Below are 20,344 nucleotides of genomic sequence, written 5' to 3' on the forward strand. Positions count from 1 at the left end.
TATTCATCTACTTTTACTAAACCTAAGGAAATGGTTATTTCCTAAGAAAAATTTGACTTGGGTTTCTCCAAATTGCTATTCTGCCCTAAGCTAAAGGTAGTTGCCTATGTCTTTTCCGGATAAAGAAGCTGTAATGTCTTTTTCTCAGTATTAAAAACCATATTTGTGTGTTGAAAGTTGGGCAGTTTCTTTGCTCTTTTTTGTAACTAATTGCTGCTTCGATTGTCTTTGATGGATGTTTTTGCTCTTTTACTAATGTGAGGTTTGTGGCATAGTTCTGTGGGATATCCGAGAAGTAGATGCTTTGTACTCCATATCAAATTTGATTGGAGTTGCTGATGATTAATGTGCCTTAGTTTTAATAACCCTATATAATATACTCTCTAATATGTTAACAACGTATTCATAGAAATGAATGATGTGGATTAAGAAGAAAAAAAGGACTAAGACCAAGAAGTTAGTAATTCATAGAAAAATAAGTTCTTGTTGCAAATCCTATTGTCCTGTATCCAGGATAAGGAACAAAAGTACAATACATGTCTGCAATAATACATAACCAAACAGGTTCTAGGTTTTCACATTTTCTAATTTTCAAAACAAATGTTACATGACTGAATATTTAGCAAGTGCCTAACACCTGGAGCAGAGTTTGACAGGAAGATTAATTAAATATGGGTTTAGTTTGTAGATAACATATAATAGAACATAAGCAAATTGAAAGCCAAGACTATTCTTGCTTGTTTTCCTTTATAATCTTAGTACCTAAGAGAGGACCTTAATGAAGCCAACTTAAGTTTTGGAATTTTTTATGGAATAGTGAGTTTAACTGAAGTCTGAGAATCAGAAATTTGCTAGAATAGTGAAATCATAAATCCCATAAAACATATCTATTAGAAAAACAGTCATAGAAAAGCATGTGATCTGTTTAGTTCTTCATTACCTATAGTTAGTATACTTTTGTACTGCAGTGAAAGTACAGAAGCACTATATAAAACCCCATTTTAATGTATTTTCATGTGACTTCACATTTTCTTCATACATTCCTTAGTGGTAAAAATATTAATTACCCCCCCAACCACCAGAAGATAAGAATTAGAAAACAGAGGAAGTAAAGTTCTGATTATTCATTCCATTAATTAGTTCTGATAAAATTTCTGAGAGTAAATTTAAAGTGAATTCCCTGTATACCCATATAATTCAATTATTTATTCTTTTCCTTTCTATTACTTATGATCAAGATTAACTTCAAGTAACACTATAACTGAAGTGTATTTATACAAATAGGGTTTAATTTTTTTCCCTGTAATTCAGCCTGTGACGTGTGCAGGAATGGAGGCACTGCAAATGAGTTTTTGCTTAGGTGTGTATACGGGTATAAACACTTGAATAAAATGTGGCTCTTTGGATGAGTCACAGTGGAAAAGAAGTGTCACTAATTATTTTCTCAATTTCCTTGTGTGGCAGAACAAAATGTTAAGCTCTTTCACTCAGTTCATCAAAAAAAATTCCATACTCCCCATCATCAACATGAAGCTCCTCTTCAAAGTCAGCAGCATATGAAACATGAGTGTACCTAGGGAAGCAAAGTCACTTCATGTTTTTCTCATGGATTTTCCTGATAACAATTGCTTATGTTTTCCCATTCACCCTTAGTCTCATCAGAGACCCTTCAGCGCTTCCACAAATCCATCCTACCAGAGGTCACAGATCACAGCAAACCAAGAGAAACAGGAAATCAGACTTCCTGAGTCCACTGCAAAACACAGAAACCTGTTTCCTCTACACATATATTGGCAGAGCTCTGTCGTAGCAGATCCAGTGTAGGAGCAGCGGTTGAAAAGACTAGAAGGACTTAAATCCCCAATTTCACATGAGCTTTCTTGCTTCAAACTATTGAGATGAAGGGAGCAAGGCTATTTGTTCTGCTTTCTAGCATATGGAGTGGGGGCTTTGGGCTTTATGACACTACACAGACTTGGACTGCATCCGAGGATGAAAATACCCAGAAGAATATGAACTCTGCTTCGGCTCCGTTAAATAAAATACCAAGTCTGCAAATGCTTCCAACCCCTCAGATCATGTCAGCTGAGAGGGCCACTGATGCAAGAACCTCCGAAGAGAGCCTTCTACAATCAGCACCCTTTCCCTCAGAGAAAAGTGCACTTCCAGAGGGTGAGGGAAACCCAGCCCTCACGTCCACAGAGAAGACGGAAAGGGTGCTGAAGTTACAAACCCTTGCCCTCCCGACCAAATCTAGCAACAAGCACAGTCCTGGAGCAGAGTCAGTGGTCCTTTCCAACTCCACGCTGAAATTTCTTCAGAGCTTTGCCAGGAAGTTGAATCAACAAGTGGTTTCAACAAACTCAGTTGGCAGCTTGGGAAATCGATCCCCGCGGGAAACCTATCTCAGCGGAGGTGACACCAGTGAAAGCCAGAGAACCAACTATCAAAAATCAAGCTTTGAAACAACTAGAGGAAAGTAAGAAACATTCTTTTCTTCTTTTTCTCCCTAACTGTAAGATCTGTAAGATTCCAAGCTAATAGTTAAACTACCTTACTCCCAGAAAGTGATTTTTATGTTCAAGGTGAAATTAAACCATATTTCAGTTAAGATAAAGTTACCTTATCTAATGGGGAAAAGTTGAACAAAGAAAATGCAGCAATTCTAATTGTTTTATTTTTTATTATTTTATTGATTATGCTATTACAGGTTGTCCCAATTTTTCCCCCTTTACTCCTCTTCACCCAGGGGCCCCCACCTCAGGCACTCACCACACCATTGTTCATGTTCATGAGTTATATGTATAAGTTCTTTGGCTGCTCCATTTCCTATACTGCACTTTACAGCCCCATGGCTATTCTGTACCTACCTATTTGTATTTCTTAATCCCCTCACCTCTTCATGCATTCCCTACATCCCCCTCTTATCTGGCAACTATCAAAATGCTTTCCATGTTCAAGATTCTGTCTCTCTTCTTCTTGTTTGTTTAGTTTGTTTTTTTAGATTTAATTGTTGACAGGTATATATCTATTGCCATTTTATTGTTCATAGTTTTGATCTTCTTTTCTTAAATAAGTCCCTTTAATGTTTCATATAATAATGATTAGGTGGTGAAGAACTCCCTCAGTTTTTTTCTCATCTGGGAAGCTCTTTATCTTCCTTCGATTCTAAAAGATATCTTTGCTAGGTAGAGCAATCTTAGCTGTAAGTCCCTGCTTTTGATGACTGAAATTTCTTGCCAGTCCCTGCCAAGTTTCTTTTGAGAGATTAGCTGACAGTCTTATCAGAACTCCCCTGTAGGTGAATAACTTCTTTTCTCTTACTGCTTTTAAGATTCGCTCTTTATCTTTATCCTTCGGCATTTTAATTATGATGTGTCTTGGCGTGGTCCTCTTTGCATCCATCTTGTTTGGGACTCTGTGCTTCCTGGATTTGCATGTCTATTTCTTTCAGCAAATTAGGGAAGTTTTCTTTCATTATTTTTTCAAATAGATTTCTGATTTCTTGCTCTTTCTCTTCTCCTTCTGGCACCCCTATGTTGTGACTGTTGGAAGGCTTAAAGTTGTCCCAGTGGCTCCTTACACTAACCTTGTTTTTTTCTTTTTTTTCTTTTGGATTCTCTTTTTTTCTTCTTGTTCTGATTGGTTGTTGTTGCTGTTGTTGTTTGCTTTTTTTTTGTTTGTTTGTTTCCTTATGTTCCAAGTCATTGATTTGATCCTTGGCTTCATGCACTCTATTGTTGTTTCCCCTGTAAACTGTTCTTTATTTCAATTAGTATATCCTTCTTTTCTGAATGAATCTTTTTTATGCTGTTGAGATCCTCACTAAATTCCTTGAGCATCCTATTAATGAGTGTTTTCACACCTCTACATCTAATAGATAGCTTATCTCCATTTTTTTTTTAGTTCTTTTTCTGGTGTTTTGATCTCTTCTTTCATTTGGGCCATGTTTCTTTGTCTCCTCATTTTGGCAGCCTCCCTGTGTTTGTTTCTATGTATTAAGTAGAGCTTCTGTGACTCCCTGTCTTGGTAGCATGAACTAAGGTAGTATGATAGGTGTCCTGTAGGGTCCAGTGACACAGCCTCCCCTATCACCCAAGCTGGGTACTTGAGGTGTGCCCTTCTGTGGACTGAGTACACCCTCCTTTTGTAGTTGAACCTTGCTTGCTGTTGGCAGATCAATGGGAGGGATTTACCCAGGCCATTCAGTTATAAGGATTGGCTGTGACCGCTGCTAACCTCCACTTTCCATGGAGCATCAGCTGTGCAGGAGCTGAGTGGTGATGCTCTGACATGGTCTGTAGTTGTCTACTGGGTGTGCAGGCTCTGGGATTTCTGGGTGGTACAGGCCAAGGTCAGCTCCCATCAGTTTTTTGCCTGTGGCCACCCTGCCTGAGCTATAGAGCAATCTGAGATGGCTGCTATTTGTGCTCAGCTTAGAGATTCCCTGGTGAAGCCAAGCTGTGAATCTAGACTGGCTTCTGCTAGTGCTGTGTCTGGGGGCACATAGCAAGAGATATTGGTGCCGGGGTCTCACTGAGGACAGCTGTTTCTAGTTTGGCAGGATTTAGGAAGTTGTGAAGCATGAGCCAGGCCAGCCTTTCACATGGAAAAGCTACTGTTAACAGCTGTAAGTTGGGTGGGATGGAGCCTTAGGGCATCTCTAGGGCAGGGCAAACAGTGTTCACCAGGTTGATGGTGTCTCAGATATGGCACTTGCCTGCCGGCTCTGTGGCTCTGTCCACCTTTCTGACTGGGAAAAAGCTGTCTCCCAGCTCTCCCTTTGATGCCAGACACTCCCTGTTTGCCACTGGTGCCTTTCAAGCTACTATCTTATGCTGGAGCTCAGAGGGAGTGAGTCTGAGTAGGTGAGTCTGTGTGTGGATTCTTTAAGAGGAACTGCTTGGGACTCCAAAAGTTTCTTCCACCAACTCAATCCCTGCCGGTTTTTGCAGCCAGGATGTTTTGGGGACTTAATTTCCTGACACTTGGTACCCTGGGCTTGGGGCTTGGTGTGGGGCTGGGACTCCTCGCTCCTGAGATATTCCTCCTGAATTTTTATCTAGCACACGTGTATGTGGGACCAGTCTCTTTTGTATCTGTACCCCTCCTATCAGTCTGGGTGGATGTGGTTTTTTAAAAAATTCCATACTTGTCAGACTTCCATTCAATTCGATTTCTGCTGGTTCTGAATGATGGTTATTCTATAATTTAGTTACAATTTTGATGTGGCTATGCAAGGAGGCAAGCTGTGTTTACCTATGCTGCCATCTTGACTGAAAGTCAGCAACTCTATTTTAATTGAAGTTGTCAAAGTCACTTGTAGAGGTGTTTTTAGTTGGAGTAGTTACTAACAAAGAATGTAATAGCACAGCGACTGTTAGTGTAGTTAATTTAACTCAAGGGTATATTGATTTGCTCAGAACTATACCCACAACATGAAAGAAAAAAATGTCAATATAGTTGGAATGTGAACAGATCTAAAAATTGAAACAACTTGGTGTTGTGCAAAGTTTATTATCAAAACAAGCCAAGTAGTCCTGGGTTGGAATCCTGCCTCCAGTAATATCTAGATTCATAGTTTTGAACAAGTCAGTTGATCTTTCTGAACCACAGTTTCTTCATATGGAACATATAGATATGGTATAAGGAGTACAAGTAAAAAATATAACTTTGTAGGCTTATCATGTAAGATTCAAATTAATGAAATATGCTTAGATGAATGCTTCTCACAGAAGAGATGTTCAACAAATCCTGTTTTTCTAACACTGTTATATTGAGTTATGCCATCATCATGAATGTGATGAATAGATAATCCAATTTTTCAAGTTGATTTTGATTTAAAATTAGAGAAAATTCTATTTGAATTATTGAAGTAAGTTTACAAAACAAAGCTTAAAAGAGCATCATCAAAGACTTTCAAAAAGACAAGAAAAAAAACTAAAAAATGCAGCTCAATATTTTACTCTTAATATTCAAAGTTATCTGTATATTTGGAATACTGTAAGTTTAACGTTATGAAACTAAACTTTCAAATACCTTTTACCTATAATAAAATAACTTTAAGATATCAATTAATGCTTTAGGAGTTTGAGTTAAACTTCTTACCAACTATAACATATAATTCAAGCTAATAATAGTAGCTTATATCCGCTATGTGAAAGATATTGTGTTCAAGCTGTTGTTGGTCTAATGATGAAGAGACACTAGGGAAAAGTACAAACCAATCAATTCATATTTATATATTCATTCACTGTATTTCAAAGGTTACAGAAATTTTAAAAATACTTAAGTAAATCTGATTTTAATTAAAAACATATACTTGGTGGAATTTGGAACAATTTCAATTTACTGTAAAACAAATGCTACAAATTACAAAATGTTCAATTTGGGATGAGTAGCTTTTGTGTATAATAGACATTTTAACAGATATAAATTGAACTTTCTCATGCTTAAGGACAACAGAATGTGACCTATTAAATAATAACAAATGTCACTTATTGAGAGCCTTTTCTAAGTCACTTACATAATTATTTTTATTAACCATATTTTGTTAAACTCTGTAATTTTATTGTTTAAACAAATTATATAAAACTCTTAGGCACTCAGGAAATTATTGGAAACTGGCTTATAGACACACAATAAGTGTTTAACAAACTAAATGTAAAATGTATGGATCAATATGTGAATATAAAGAAGAATCCTTCCAAAAGAAATACTTTTATTTCTCTATGATAAAACCTGGTTTATTTGATTTAACTCATTTGAGATAATTTGAGATTTTAAAAAATAACATATTTTTCCCTACTGCCCTTGAAATTATATAGTGATTCTAAATAAATACTTGTGTCTATAGGGGTTTTTTTTTCTTGCATATTTTTGTCTCATCTTGTATTCACTCTCATATTAGTAACTCCTGGCTACACCACAAATGTGGTTTCCTGTCTAGTGGAGTAGGTGTTTGTTGGTGACCAAGCACTTTGAAATAAGCAGAATTAAAAAAAAAAGAAATTAGGATGAATGCATTTATGTATTGAAGAAGTATTTGCTGAGGACCTAATCTATCCCTAGCACTGGGCTTGTGCTAAAGGTAAAACAATTAACAAAACCTCCCACTGTTCTGCCCCCATCAAATCTACAGACCAGTGGGAAGGGCATGAGGAGGTGAAACAGTGCATCACAAGGGTTGATGTTGAATGAAGCTTATGAGAGTATATAAGAAAGTTTACTAGGTAAAGTGAGGTATTGGTACACATCATCTGCTGACCTAACTTCTCCCACCACCCCAACCCCTGTACACATATGCTTGTATTTGAATCTTCACCATCTCAGTGAATGACTAGTTTCATAACTAGAAACCTTGGATATATTCTTGACATTTTTCTTTCCCTTCAGATCATGAAGAATTATTCTTGGTGCTCCCTCCAATATATTCCAGATTCCTCAGCAGTTCTCTACCTTTACTGCACCATTCTATTCCTAGCCACCATTATTTACCACTAGTCTCCTAACTTGTCCACATGTGTCTGTTCTTGCCTTCTGTGATTCATGCTCCACCCAACTAAGAGACCTTTTATTTATTTTATTGAATAGATTTGACATATAACAATGGTTAAATTTAAAGTGTTTAAATATTTAAATCATTTTATCAATGCATTTCATTGATGTAAGACATCTATTTTTTTAATCCTCACCTGAGGATATTTGAGAAAGAGAGAGAGAGGGGGACATCAATGTAAGAAAGAAACATTGATCAGTTGCCTCCAGTACATGCCTGGACTGGGGATAGAACCCATAACCTAGGTATATGCCCTGACTGAGAATTGAACCTGCAAACTTTTGGTGTATAGGAAGAAGCTCCACCCAACTGAGCCACCTGACCAGGTCCAGACTTATCTCTTGTGACATGTTATATTACATACTAATAAGAAAGGAAAATATGACATCATTACCTCTTTGAATTTTTAGATTTACTTGTACTTAAGGATTTTCTTACTATATATATCACTTTTTTGCATATTAAAAATGAAAATGTAAATGAAACTGACCAAAATTGACTGAAAAATACCATTGATTTCAAGATATATTCTTGATTTCAGAGGTGTGTGTCTTAAAATCTGTGGAATTTTTTATTTTGCTCACGTACTCAAAATCACTCAGTAGCTTCTATTAGATTTAGACTTAAAGGTTGAATTGTCACCATGGCCCCGCAGGTCTTGCTTGACCTGAGCCTGCCTGTCTTTGTGATCTCATCCTCCATACCATCCACGCTCACTCTGCTTCACTTTCTCCGGTCACACTAGCCTTCTTTCTGGTTACTAAACAGGTCAAGTTAACAAGCATCTCAAAGAAACGTTCCTTCGCTCTTGCCAGAATGCTCTTCCTTCAGTATTTAGAATAAGGGACTTCATTTCCTCATGAAACTGTGACTTTGTAGTCCCCTCCTCAGAGCCCTCCTCTGACTACTCAATGTAAAGTTGCCACCCTTATCTTATTTTTCTTCATAGCACTATTTGGAATTAGTAGGTCTATTTATGTAAGTAGTTGTGTATTTTATGTCTTTCAACAGCATAGCATACATTTCAAGAAATTAGGAACCTTCTCTTTCCTTATTTGCTATTCTATTCACTGCTTACAACATTGCCAGGCACATAGAAAGAACTCAACAAAATATGGATTGTGGATGGATTAGGAGTTTAGATGAGAGATCAGCTAGATACAAATCTGGTAATTATAGATATATGCATACTACTGAGGAGGTTTTATTTTATTTCTTTCTTTTCCTTTTTAATAAAAGGGAGAAGAGATATAGGGCAAAAAACCAGTGCTAGCCCAGAGAGTTTTCCGATTTTTTATTTTATATACAGAATGGTCATAAATATGGTAAAAAATTAATGAAAAGGGCCAGGAGGAAAATAAAGGTTGAATATGAAACAACATAAATATTTTATTTGCTCAATTTAGTAATTTGGTTTCTTTTAGAATTTCATTTGTTCATTCTTTTTCTATAAGCTACATATTTTGCTGTGTGTACAAATAGGTGGCTTAAGTTAAATGAATTACAACTTCTAATATAATATTTAAAATTATAAGTTCTATAAGTCTTTATTAGACTATATGTAAATAGAAAATTTAAATACCACACTTTTAAAATTAATGTTTGAAAAGTATAAAAATAAATTAATTCCGCTGTCCATCATAATATGCAGTTTTCTGCTTATTTCTGTAAATTATGAGTAGATTTTAGATATAAAAAATCTTATCAATAAAATTTATCTGTTGTCTTAGTCCATTCAGACTGCTATGACAAAATAACACAGATTGGGTGGCTTGTGAACGACAGACATTTATTTCTCACAGCTCTGGAACCTGGAAATCTGAGATCAGGTTGCCAGCATTGATGGGTGAGGGCCTGTTCCAGGTCCCAAGCTTTTCACTGTATCCTCATATGGTGGAAGAGGCAAGGGATTTCTCTAGGACCTCTTTTGTAAGGACATTAATCCCATCAAGAGGGAGTACTCTCATGACTTAATCATGTCCCAAGCCCCCACTTTTTAAAAAGATTTTATTTATTTATTATTAGAGAGAGGGGAAGGAAGGGAGAAAGAGAGGAAAAGAAATATATAGATCCGTTGCTTCTCACATGCCCCCAGCTGGGGACAGGGCCCACAACCCAGGCATGTGCCCTGACTGGGAATCAAACCAGTGACCTTCCAGTTTGCAAGGTCATGCTCAATCCACTGAGCCACCCCAGCGAGGACACCAAGCCCCCACTTTTAAATACTGTCATATTGGGCATTTAAATTTGAACATATGAAATGGGTAGGGGCAGAGATCTATACCAGGTGCAATTTGCAAAGTTATTGTCAGGCCTATTAGCATCCAAAGTAAATTATTCTCACATGTTCTAAAATTCTGAAGAGAACCATACTGTTATATTAAAGAGTATTTTTTAAATCTCCTTGGAAAATAAATGCATCTACTGTATTACTGCCAGTGTAAACTAATACTAAATAGAATATATTATGTATCTTAGTTTTTTCATTGTTTCCTTTTATTTTATTCCTTTGATATTTCTGCTAAATAAATTACTACTGAATATATAAGTATATATTGTATTTTACATGCTAGAATTTAACAAGTTTTTAGTCCATGTGATAAAATGAGAATTTTTTTTTATTTCTACACCTTCTGTTTTTTTTAATATGAAAATGTTATTTAAAATGTATTCTTTAGGGGGAAATGCTGAAAGAGTCAATTTTCAGGAACAACTGGATTATGTACAGAATTAAGCATCACAGCCTTCTGTTAGCCTGCCTTTCCCGAGGTGTTGCGTCTGCACACTGGGAAAGCCTGACACCTGCTGGAGTGAACAGCTCACATTTGTCCCTGAATATGTTGAAGTCACAGTGTGGGGAAAAGAAACAAACAAAAAAAGAAAGAAAGAGAAGAAAAATAGGTAAAATAAAACAAATTTGTGAGAAAGGTTGTATTGAAGTAACTTGTAAAATTTTTACTTATAAAAATATATTTTTATACATATCTAATTTAATGTACTTCTTGAAATGTACTATTATTGGCTTTACTTGGAAAGTAGATTGGATCCAAAAAGCAAACTTCATGTACACCCTGGGATAGGGATACATTCAGCTTATTCTCCTAAAATTTTACACTGAGAATATGGGACATACGCAATCATTTGTGATTCTGAGGCACTGTACAGTCATCTATCATAAAAAACACGATCATATTCATCATACTGTGCCTACTGTGAAATACAAATTAATGATGGCTGACAAAAAACTTTAATTGCAAAAGTTGGTATACAAGAAGAAGTTTCTTCTTAAAACTTTCATTTACCAGCAAATTAAAGTATCAAAATTTTCCATGATCTGAGCTTTGCATATGGCCTTTCAAAATGTTTCAAATATTTATTTACATGATTCCTTTATAAAACTAATTTGTTTAAAATATTTAGCTATGTGTTTTAGTATAAATATGATGCAGAATTTTGAAAAAATATGAACTGTATGAAAGTACTTAACACTAAAATAAAATAAATTACAAACATGACTTTTTTGTTTGAAAATGGTCAATTTTATTAAGGAGATTAGTATCTATGAAACTTATCTTTTAGGCTACTAGCCAAAAATAAATATAAAAAATCTAATACTTTATCAATGTGTGGTCTACATATCAATATATATTTTTACTGAATCTAAATACTTATTTCTGATATTTATTATCTCATATTGTGTATATTTTCTTTGGACTACTTTCTCATTTATGACTGGTGAGTTATATGTAAATTTTAGTCTCTCAAATTTATATTTTGATAAAGGTCTTCCCTTTTTAGTTTAATTGAAATTTTTATAAAATAAAGATTTTATAACATTAGGGAAGTATTTATGTTCATAGTTTCTTAAGACTATAGAGATATTTTGAATACATTTTTCTGAGAGCTAAACTTCATTATATGAATTGAATATAAATGGTTAAGATTATCTTCTCTGATGATTTTCTGGAAATTGTTATTGATCTGATATATATATACACAGTTATAGTTAAGATGAATTTATCAGGTTATGAAGAAGTCAGAGTGAAACCATGTCTCTACATGCCTCTGAGGCAAACAATTGGGGATATAAAAACATCTATTCTCTTCATTAATGATCCTACTGAACTCTCTGAATTTTTAATTATTATCACCCTCCCATGCTTTACCTAACACTGGACCATGCCCCTCTGACTTGAAAAAGTGTAAGATCTTAAGTAACCATTTCTTTACCTCAATACCTAAAGATAACTGCAGATTACAAATCTAACAATCTATAATACATTAATGAATTAATAAATGTCTCAGGGTAAGGACTACATTTCCCATGGAATTTAATTTAAAGAGAAAAATAATTAATCCTTCATGGAATAATTCATTTATGTTGTCACTGATTTATCTTATGAGGAACACTTTTTTCTTAGTTATAAGGCTATAAATACATGGAAATACATCAAACAACAACAAAGTAAACCTACCTGACCATTATTAACAGGAAAATTATGAAATTTCAGTGTAGTACATGATTTTATGCTAAACCCCTGTACACAGCAGTTAAGTTTCCACCAAATTCAATGATGATAAGTGAGAGAAACATACTCTGACTATATCAAAGGTAGTCGTGTTTTTAATACGTTTTTACTACTTTTGTAAATCCAACTTCCAAGAGAAAATTACATACCATTGGCTAGTTTATGGTGGAATTTTGCTTGTTTACCGAGATTTCTAGTGAATATCCCCAGAGCCTGTTACTTTTATGCTGTTGCGTCAAATCAAGCCACAGGTTATCAGTATAAAAGTTTAAATATTCATCCTTTTACTGACAGGATGACAAGCAATTTATTAATCTGAGTTCTAAGGACTAGTATAAATGAACAATTAAATTCGTAGATGATCGTCTTTTATGCCTTAAGGAAAATATTTGTTGTGGCCATTATTTAAATTTTTTGTTTGTTTGTTTCTTTGGTCCACTCTATTCAGGATAAGAATGGATATGATTGAACCATGATCAGGGTACACTGCAAGTGGCAAATGACCAATTTATGAAATTTTCTTTTTAAATTTCATCTTTGTACTACCTCCCTGGAAGATGGGGTTTCTAAAACATGTCAATCAAAGTACAATTATGTATTAATAATGCCTACGTGACTTCAAGTTGTATAAGTCAGATTAAAATCCCTTTTCTACCTTGTTTTGTACGTTCTGCAAGCTCGTGTTTGTAAATATCCAAAGATGTCTGCTTTTCCCGAGAGGAGCAATTTTTAACCAAAGTGCTGTGAGAATTCTTAAACATGCAGTACCTGACTATTTAGTCAGAGGCACTGATCTCTTTTTCCTTTAGACTGTCAATAGGAAAATGACAACAACCAACACAACAATAGCTGTTTGGTGTGAATGAATCAAAATTATTCCTATTATTTTTTGTCAGATAATCAAAAGATATATTTTTTGCTGTGCTGCAGAACTTCGGTTAGTTTATGTGTGCCATGAGATGAAAAAGGTTGAAAATCACTGCCTTGAAAAAACCTTTTACCTATTAACTTGGAAAACCAAAGAATCAATACAAGCTTTTTTCAGTACATGTGGCTGCACAAAAGCAACGGTGTTATTACCAGTACAGAGAATCCCCCATGAGGTCTGCTGTTTGGAGGGTTGCAACCAACCCCATGGGAATCTAACCACTTCAAAGTAAACTGCTCTCCATCCACCATGATCAGATTGGAAAACTACAGAGGATTTCTAGATTAAGCACAGTTCTTGTCTGGATCATTACATTTGTCTTTATACTGTCTGTAATCATTTTACCATGCTTAATTCTCTATTTTTAAACTTATATCTTTGGATAATTTGATTTTAAATTGTATTTACATGTTTAACCTCCCTTAATGAGTTTATTTCACCCCAGCATAAATCTAATTACAAGTCACACCAGGGGCTCTTTGGCTGTGGATAGTTCTTCCACTTTACCCTGGATCAAAGGCTGCTGGGCCACCAGCAATCTGATGATAGGCTTTTTGCCTACTCAACTATTTTAGTCTTGAGATTGTTTTACTACTTAGGATCTTAAAAGATCTCTGCAGATGACCATTATTTATTCTCACAAACAATATCTGTGTGTATGTAATTTATGTATGTATGTATGTATATATCTTTTTTTCAAAACCCAGCATATGTAAGGATAGAGGCCATGTCATTTTCCTGTCTCGTATTTCAACCCCCACAGTCATTCAGCCAATGTTCATGTGAGACAGTGTACATTTTAGCTATGCTTCTGTTGAAGTCAGTCATTCGCTGTAATTAGTATAATCAGTGGATTAGCATGAATAATCTAATTAATTTTAAAAAACATTTATTTAGGTAGTCCTCTTAATTTCAGATCTTTGTTATTTTTATCTCCTGCTTTTGCCAGTTATTTCATTATTTTTGCAAGTACCACCATGCTTTAACAAAATGTGCCAGAGTGTCTTTTCATGTCTTTATGGAGCTGAATTCTTAAACTTTTCATTAAGAAGAACCTTATACAATAACATAATGGTGCTCAATTCATCTTCCTTAGAAGGATGAATGACTGATTCAGCTTTATCTGTAGAAGAACATTGGGTTCTTAGTAGCCTAAATATCCCCAAGCAGATGATTGCTAGCTTTAGTGGCTCTACTCTGGTGTGTTCCCTCTTTGGTGTTTAACATTGAAGTTGATTTTTGCATTATTTTAATTATTATTATTTTTACTTTTAAGCAGAATAGATTTCTGAGGCTATCTTGCCTCCAACACCCCGGATTGGTAGGAAACTCCATGTCCCACAGAGGTTTCATGACCTCTGCAGAACAAACTTATCCAGGACACTGTATTTTTTCTGGAGGGATGGGAGGTGGCTAATCTTTCTAGGCGAGAAGAGCACAGAACTTCCATCTCCCGTGCCTTTTATTAAGGAGGGGATTCCGGAGATGCAAGGTCAAGCCTTATGAATCATCAATTAGCTTTCAGACGCTTGTGTTACAGTTAACATTTACTGATTACAGATATCAATGTAGAGAACACAGTGACCAGTCTGTGTCAGGGTCTATTAAACATCTTGATGCCACACTGGCATTAGGTGCAAGGCTTTATATATTTTTAGCTACACATTGTTTATAGTTGACTAAGTGATAAGAAAAGTGGAGCAAGCTCTAAAGCATAATATGCATTTTAAACCCAATTCTCATGGAAACCCTCTGAGCCCTCTGAGTGACCTTTGGTCCTGTCTGCCTCACAGCCTTTCAGTTTTCCACTGAGACTTAGAGGCCTTCCCAGGGTGAGGGGAGTGGGGGGCCTGCCTCATGGCTTAGGCTACAATTGCTGAAACTACAAGGAGCGGTTCCCCACAGATTTCTTACATTCTACTGATTTAGAGTCACACATCCATACTGATGTGAACTTGTAGTGGTTTGATTTCATAATCATATAACATTTCCTTTAGTACTATGTTTTGCAATTCATCTCTGCTCCCTGAGGTGGGGGGTAAACCAAGTCACAGATGAGAGGAAAAAATATAAATTAAATGTAACAAGTTATATATTCACAATGCAAAAAAATCATAGACCTAGAAAAGGAGGAGAAAAAAACTGAGATATATCCAATCATTCATTCAACCTATAGTTACTGAGGACTTTCTCTAGTTCAGTATAGGATATTTCGTGATAAAATAACTGATACTGTAACCAGGAAAGCCCTGGCTGGTTTAGCTCAGTGGATTGAGCGTCGGCCTGCGAGCTAAGTGTCGCTGGTTCGATCTTCCAGTCAGGGTACATCAGAGAAGGAAAACTCTGACTCCAAAAAACCTCCGCTGCCTTGCGGCATACCTCTTCAGGGGAAAGGCTAAGGGAGTAAACCCTGACAGAAAATCCGGAGCCGGAGTCCCTAAGGCGGTTTGACGTTGTAGTCAACACCGGCAACTCCTGCGGCGCACCTGAACCCAAGCTGTATCGACTCCGTCTTTCCCTTGGACCCTTCAGCTGCGAAGAGAGGGGGGGTCTGCTGCATGGGCAACAGCAGACCCTCCATATCACCCTGCCCAGGCTCTGTAGCTTCAGCGTCATCGCAAGATGTCGATTCAACACGGGAGGAGACAGATACCATGTCACTCCCGAGTCGGACTGCACAGCCATTCTCGGCGGTGCAGATAGACTCTTGAGAAGCTACACCATCGTCTCTCGAGACGGACGGCTGCCGACAACTGTAACCAGGAATGCAGCTGCTTCTTCTTTTCCTAATAATGTCTATATATTCTACTATCTACCTTGAATTAGAGGAGTAATTATGTCACGTATTACAAGCAGAACATAAAAATTTTCCATACTTCTGTAGCCACTAGTTTTCTCTCATTTGTTTTGATAATTTACTATCTTATATGATTTACATTTAATACTTTTTATGCAATTGCAAATAATGTGTCCTGTGTTGGCACTTATTTAAATAATAGTTAACATTTAATTCTCTCTTCATTCCCTGAAACTCTATCTGTAGCATTAATGTATATTTTCAATGTAAACTTTCTTTTTTAAAAAAAAATTTTATTTATTTTTAATTTTTAAAATTATTACTTCACTTTATTTTTTAAAGGTGTTTTTTTTTTAAAGATTTTTATTTATTTACTTTTTTTAGAGAGAGGGGAAGGGAGAGAGAAAGAGAGGGAAAGAAAAATCAATGTGCAAGAGATACATCAAATGGGTGCCTCTTGCACACCCCCAACTGGGGACCTTGCCCACAACCCAGGCATGGTGCCCCGACTGGGAATTGAACCAGCCGCCTCCTGGTTCGCAGGCTGGTGCTCAATCCACTGAGCCACACCAGCCAGGGCTCAACTTAAACTTTCTTAAGAGGAGGAATAGCTGCAAATATCTTTATCATTTTGGATGGTTTCCACCAAAATGTTATGTAAAAATAGGTACTCTAATAAAGGCTATTTTTGTCTGATCATGACACTATTGTGGCAAATGACATTGATGCTGTTAAAAATTCTCAAGTTCTTTGGAATGAAGTCAAATCATATTCCTGTACTATTTTATATGTTGAAGAGAATGAACATACATAAATAAATGTAAACAAACTATTTTGGAAATTGGTTTGAGAAACTTATGGATACAATATGGTTTAATTGATGAAAAATTGGGACCTGAACAGCAAATCATCTGACTTTCTATAAGATAAGGTTTGTTATTCTTAATTATATTTTAAACTATGTTATATTTGATACATATAAAGTAGAAGCATTATTAAATATAATTTTACCACTTACATATATACCACTAGTCAATATATCGTTAACTTTTATTATTTAGCTTTATATAAAAAAGCGTCATATTTTGTTTCTTTTGTGATTTGCTTATGTCATACAAGTTTGTTATAAATTTGGTTTATTGGGTAATATTACAGTTTATTCTTTTATGCTGATGAATAATATCCATTGCATAAGCATTACAGAATATATTTCTCCATTCTATGATAAATGAACAATTGAGTTACTTTCAGTTTTGTTAATGATGATTAATGCTTTCTGCTATAAATATTCCAGTACATGATTCCAGGTACACAAGTGTAAGTATGTATCTAGAAGTGTAACCACTAGTTAGAGAGTATTGGCAAATTTTTTTTTCAAAGATGTTGTACTATTTGATATTGCCACCAATAAATTCCAATTCTCTTTGTCTTCTGACCAAGTAGATTGTCAAATTCTCAATGTTTATTTAGTTGAGGTATAATATATTATTCTATTGGGATCTTAATTTTCATTCCTTTGACACTAACAAAATTGACCTTATCTTTATATGTTTGTATGGCCATTGATATTTACTTGTGTAAGATGCTTGTTCAAATAGCTTGTCCATTTTTCCATTCTATTTTTTATTGTCTTTATCTTAGTTACTGATAGGAATTTGGTATATATTTTCATGTGTGCCAAATATCTTCTCCAGATCTGTGGCCTCTCTTTTCAAATTACTCCTGGTGGCTTCACATAAACAAAAATCCATCAACTTTACATATTCAAGTATTTAATTTACTACCTAAAAAGGCAATTTTTTTTTGTATATTGGCCCTTATATTTTATAACCTTGCTAAATCCTTTATTACCTCCCATAGTTTTCTTTGTAGATTATGATTTTCCTCATAAAGCTATGTTTTCTGCAATTAAATATAATTTTGCATCTTAATTCCAAGTCTGCATGACTTTATTTCTTTTCGTGGATATTTATTTTTTATTGAATTTATTGGGGTGACATTGGTTAATAAAATTATTTCAGTTTCAGGTATACAATTCTACAGGTACATCATCTGTATATCGTATTGTGTGTTCATCGTCTCAAGTCAAGTCTCCTTTTATCACCACTTATCCCCCCTTTACCCTCATTTACCTCCCCTCACACCCCCTTCCCTCTAGCAATCACCATACTGTTGCCATGATTTCTCCTTAGAGCTTTACAGTTTTAGCTCTTATGTGTAAGTCTTTTGTCTATTTTTGAGTTAATTTTTATATCTGGTGTGAGATAGGGGTCCAACTTCATTTGTTTGCATGAGGCTGTTCAGTTGTCATGCCATTACTTGTTGATAAAAATTATTTCTCCATTGAATTACTCGGCATCTTTGTCAAAAGACAATTAACCATAAATGTGAAGGTTTGTTACAGGACCCTAAATTATATTTCATTGATTTGTATTTTTATCTTCATGCAAGTCAAATATAGTCTTAATTACTGTAGCTTTGCAGTAAGATTTGTTATTACACAGTGTAAATATTGAGTCCTCTTTTTTTTCTATACTGCTTTGACTATTTTGAATTCTTTGCATTTCCATATAAATTTTTAGAACAGCATTAAAGTTTTGCAAAGAAAAAAAAAGGCATTTGGGATTTTGATCTGGATAATGATGAAACTGTATATTAGTTTGGGGAGTATTGCCATCTTACAATGTTTTCCTATTGATGAACACTTTCCACTTATTTAGATTGCCTTTAAATTCTTTCAAAGATATTTTATAATTTTTTCACTTCTTGGGGTGAGTGGTGAGGAATGTTTAGGAAGAACTCTCCTCTTGGGCTGGTCAGAATTCTCCACTACTTAGTGATATCTGAGATCTCAGTTCAGCTCATGCAGCTCCCCAAAACTTGTTCTCTGTGAGACAGGCAGGCATGGTTCAAAAGACTTTGACCGCTGTGTGGAGCCTGGCCCTGGATCTCAACCGGCTGATTTTTGTCTTTCTTGCTTGCTATGAATCCCACCCTCTGAGGGGTTTTAAAAATAGAATATAAATGCACAGCGGCTTTTAAGGAAAAGGGAACCTGCTCTGTTTTTCTCTGAATAGCCCCAAAGTCTTGTCAGTAGAATGTGAAAAACAGAACAATTAAGTAAGAGGAAATGTTTTTGAACTTGTGTAAAATACCTGGGTGTTTCAAGCCTCTATTGATCTGCATTTCCCTTTGTTATTACTCCCAATCATTTAGTGAAGGGCTGCATGTTTTTCTTATGCATTTCCCCATGTAGAAAGTAGATAAAAACCCTGACTAATAAAGAAATGGGGGCGATTTTCCTCAGAAAAAAACCTCTCCCTTCCTTCCTCAGATGATGAGTGTCTGAGTAGTTTCTTCATCCATTCCGAGGGACCCAGAGTCTCTCACATTGTTCTCTGCAGGCCTTCCAAAGACTGCTCTTTACCAGGACAGCAGAGTATTCAGGCCAAGATGAAGGGAACCCCAATGTTGACTTTGAAAATGACCTGCCCCCTGTCTCACTTAACTTTTCCCATATTATAACCACCTCAGCAGCCCCAAATTCAGGTCTCTGTTTTCTTCAACCAGTATTCTCTGTCTTTTGGGGTCCACCCGAAGATGCAGTATTGTTCCCTGGCAGAAAATTAGATGGAATTTCTGGAATTTATGGTTTTAGTTTATTCTATACAGAATTATAGAATAAGCTTATTAAATTTGTTATCAGACTAAGGCCGATTAAAAGTGCAATGACTTAGCCTAATAGTCTCTAGTTTCAACCTTAATTACTGTAGCTGTCATAATAGGTAGGAGTTTCTTCTTTTTTTCTGCTGCATAGTATTCCATTGTGTAAATGTACTGCAGTTTTTTAATCCATTCATCTACTGATGGGCACTTGGCTGTTTCTAGCACTTGGCTAGTGTAAGCAGTGCTGCTAAGAACATAGAGGTGCATAGGTTCTTTTGAATTGGTGTTTTGGAGTTTTTAGGGTATTCTCAGTAGTAAAATCACTGGAATGAAAGGCGGTTCCATTTTTTATTTTTTGAGAAAATTCCATTCTGTTTTCCACAGTGGCTGTATCAGTCTGTATTCCCACTAACTACATAGTGTTCCCTTTTTCTCCACATCCTTGCCAGTAGTTGACATTTGTTGATTTATTAATGATAACCTTCTGACAGGTGTGAGGTAGTATCTCATTGTAGTTTTCATTTGCATCTCTCTGATGGCTAGTGATGTTGAGCATTTTTCATATGCCTATGGGCCCTCTGTATGTCCTGCTTGGAGAAGTGTTTGTTCATGTCCTTTGCCCATTTTTTAATTGGATTGTTTGTCTTCCTGGTGTTGAGTCATATGAGTTCTTTATATTAAACTCTCATTCTATATATCACTGACAAATATATTCTGCCATATAGTTGGTTCCCTTTTCATTTTGATGATATTTTCTTTATCCATGAAGAAGCTTTTAAATTTGATGTATTCCCATTTGTTTATTCTTTTCTTTATTTCCCTTGCCCTAGGAGATTTATCGACAAAAATATTGCTACATAGGATAT

The 20,344-nt window shown here is 35.5% G+C and overlaps 1 protein-coding gene across 1 annotated transcript in view; it reads left to right on the forward strand.

Moving 5' to 3' along the window:
* Positions 1-1,831: 1,831 nt before the first annotated feature.
* The window catches only part of MMRN1 (multimerin 1), a 66,310-nt gene continuing 47,797 nt past the window's right edge, over positions 1,832-20,344 (forward strand). Inside the window, exon 1 of the mRNA XM_090267944.1 lies at positions 1,832-2,479. Coding sequence (XP_090124070.1) covers positions 1,899-2,479 — 581 coding nt within the window. The 5' untranslated portion in view covers positions 1,832-1,898. The remainder of the gene's footprint in view (positions 2,480-20,344) is intronic.

Source organism: Furipterus horrens, unplaced genomic scaffold, assembly GCF_987537825.1.
Source record: "Furipterus horrens unplaced genomic scaffold, mFurHor1.1.pri manual_scaffold_2, whole genome shotgun sequence".
Lineage (NCBI taxonomy): Eukaryota > Metazoa > Chordata > Mammalia > Chiroptera > Furipteridae > Furipterus > Furipterus horrens.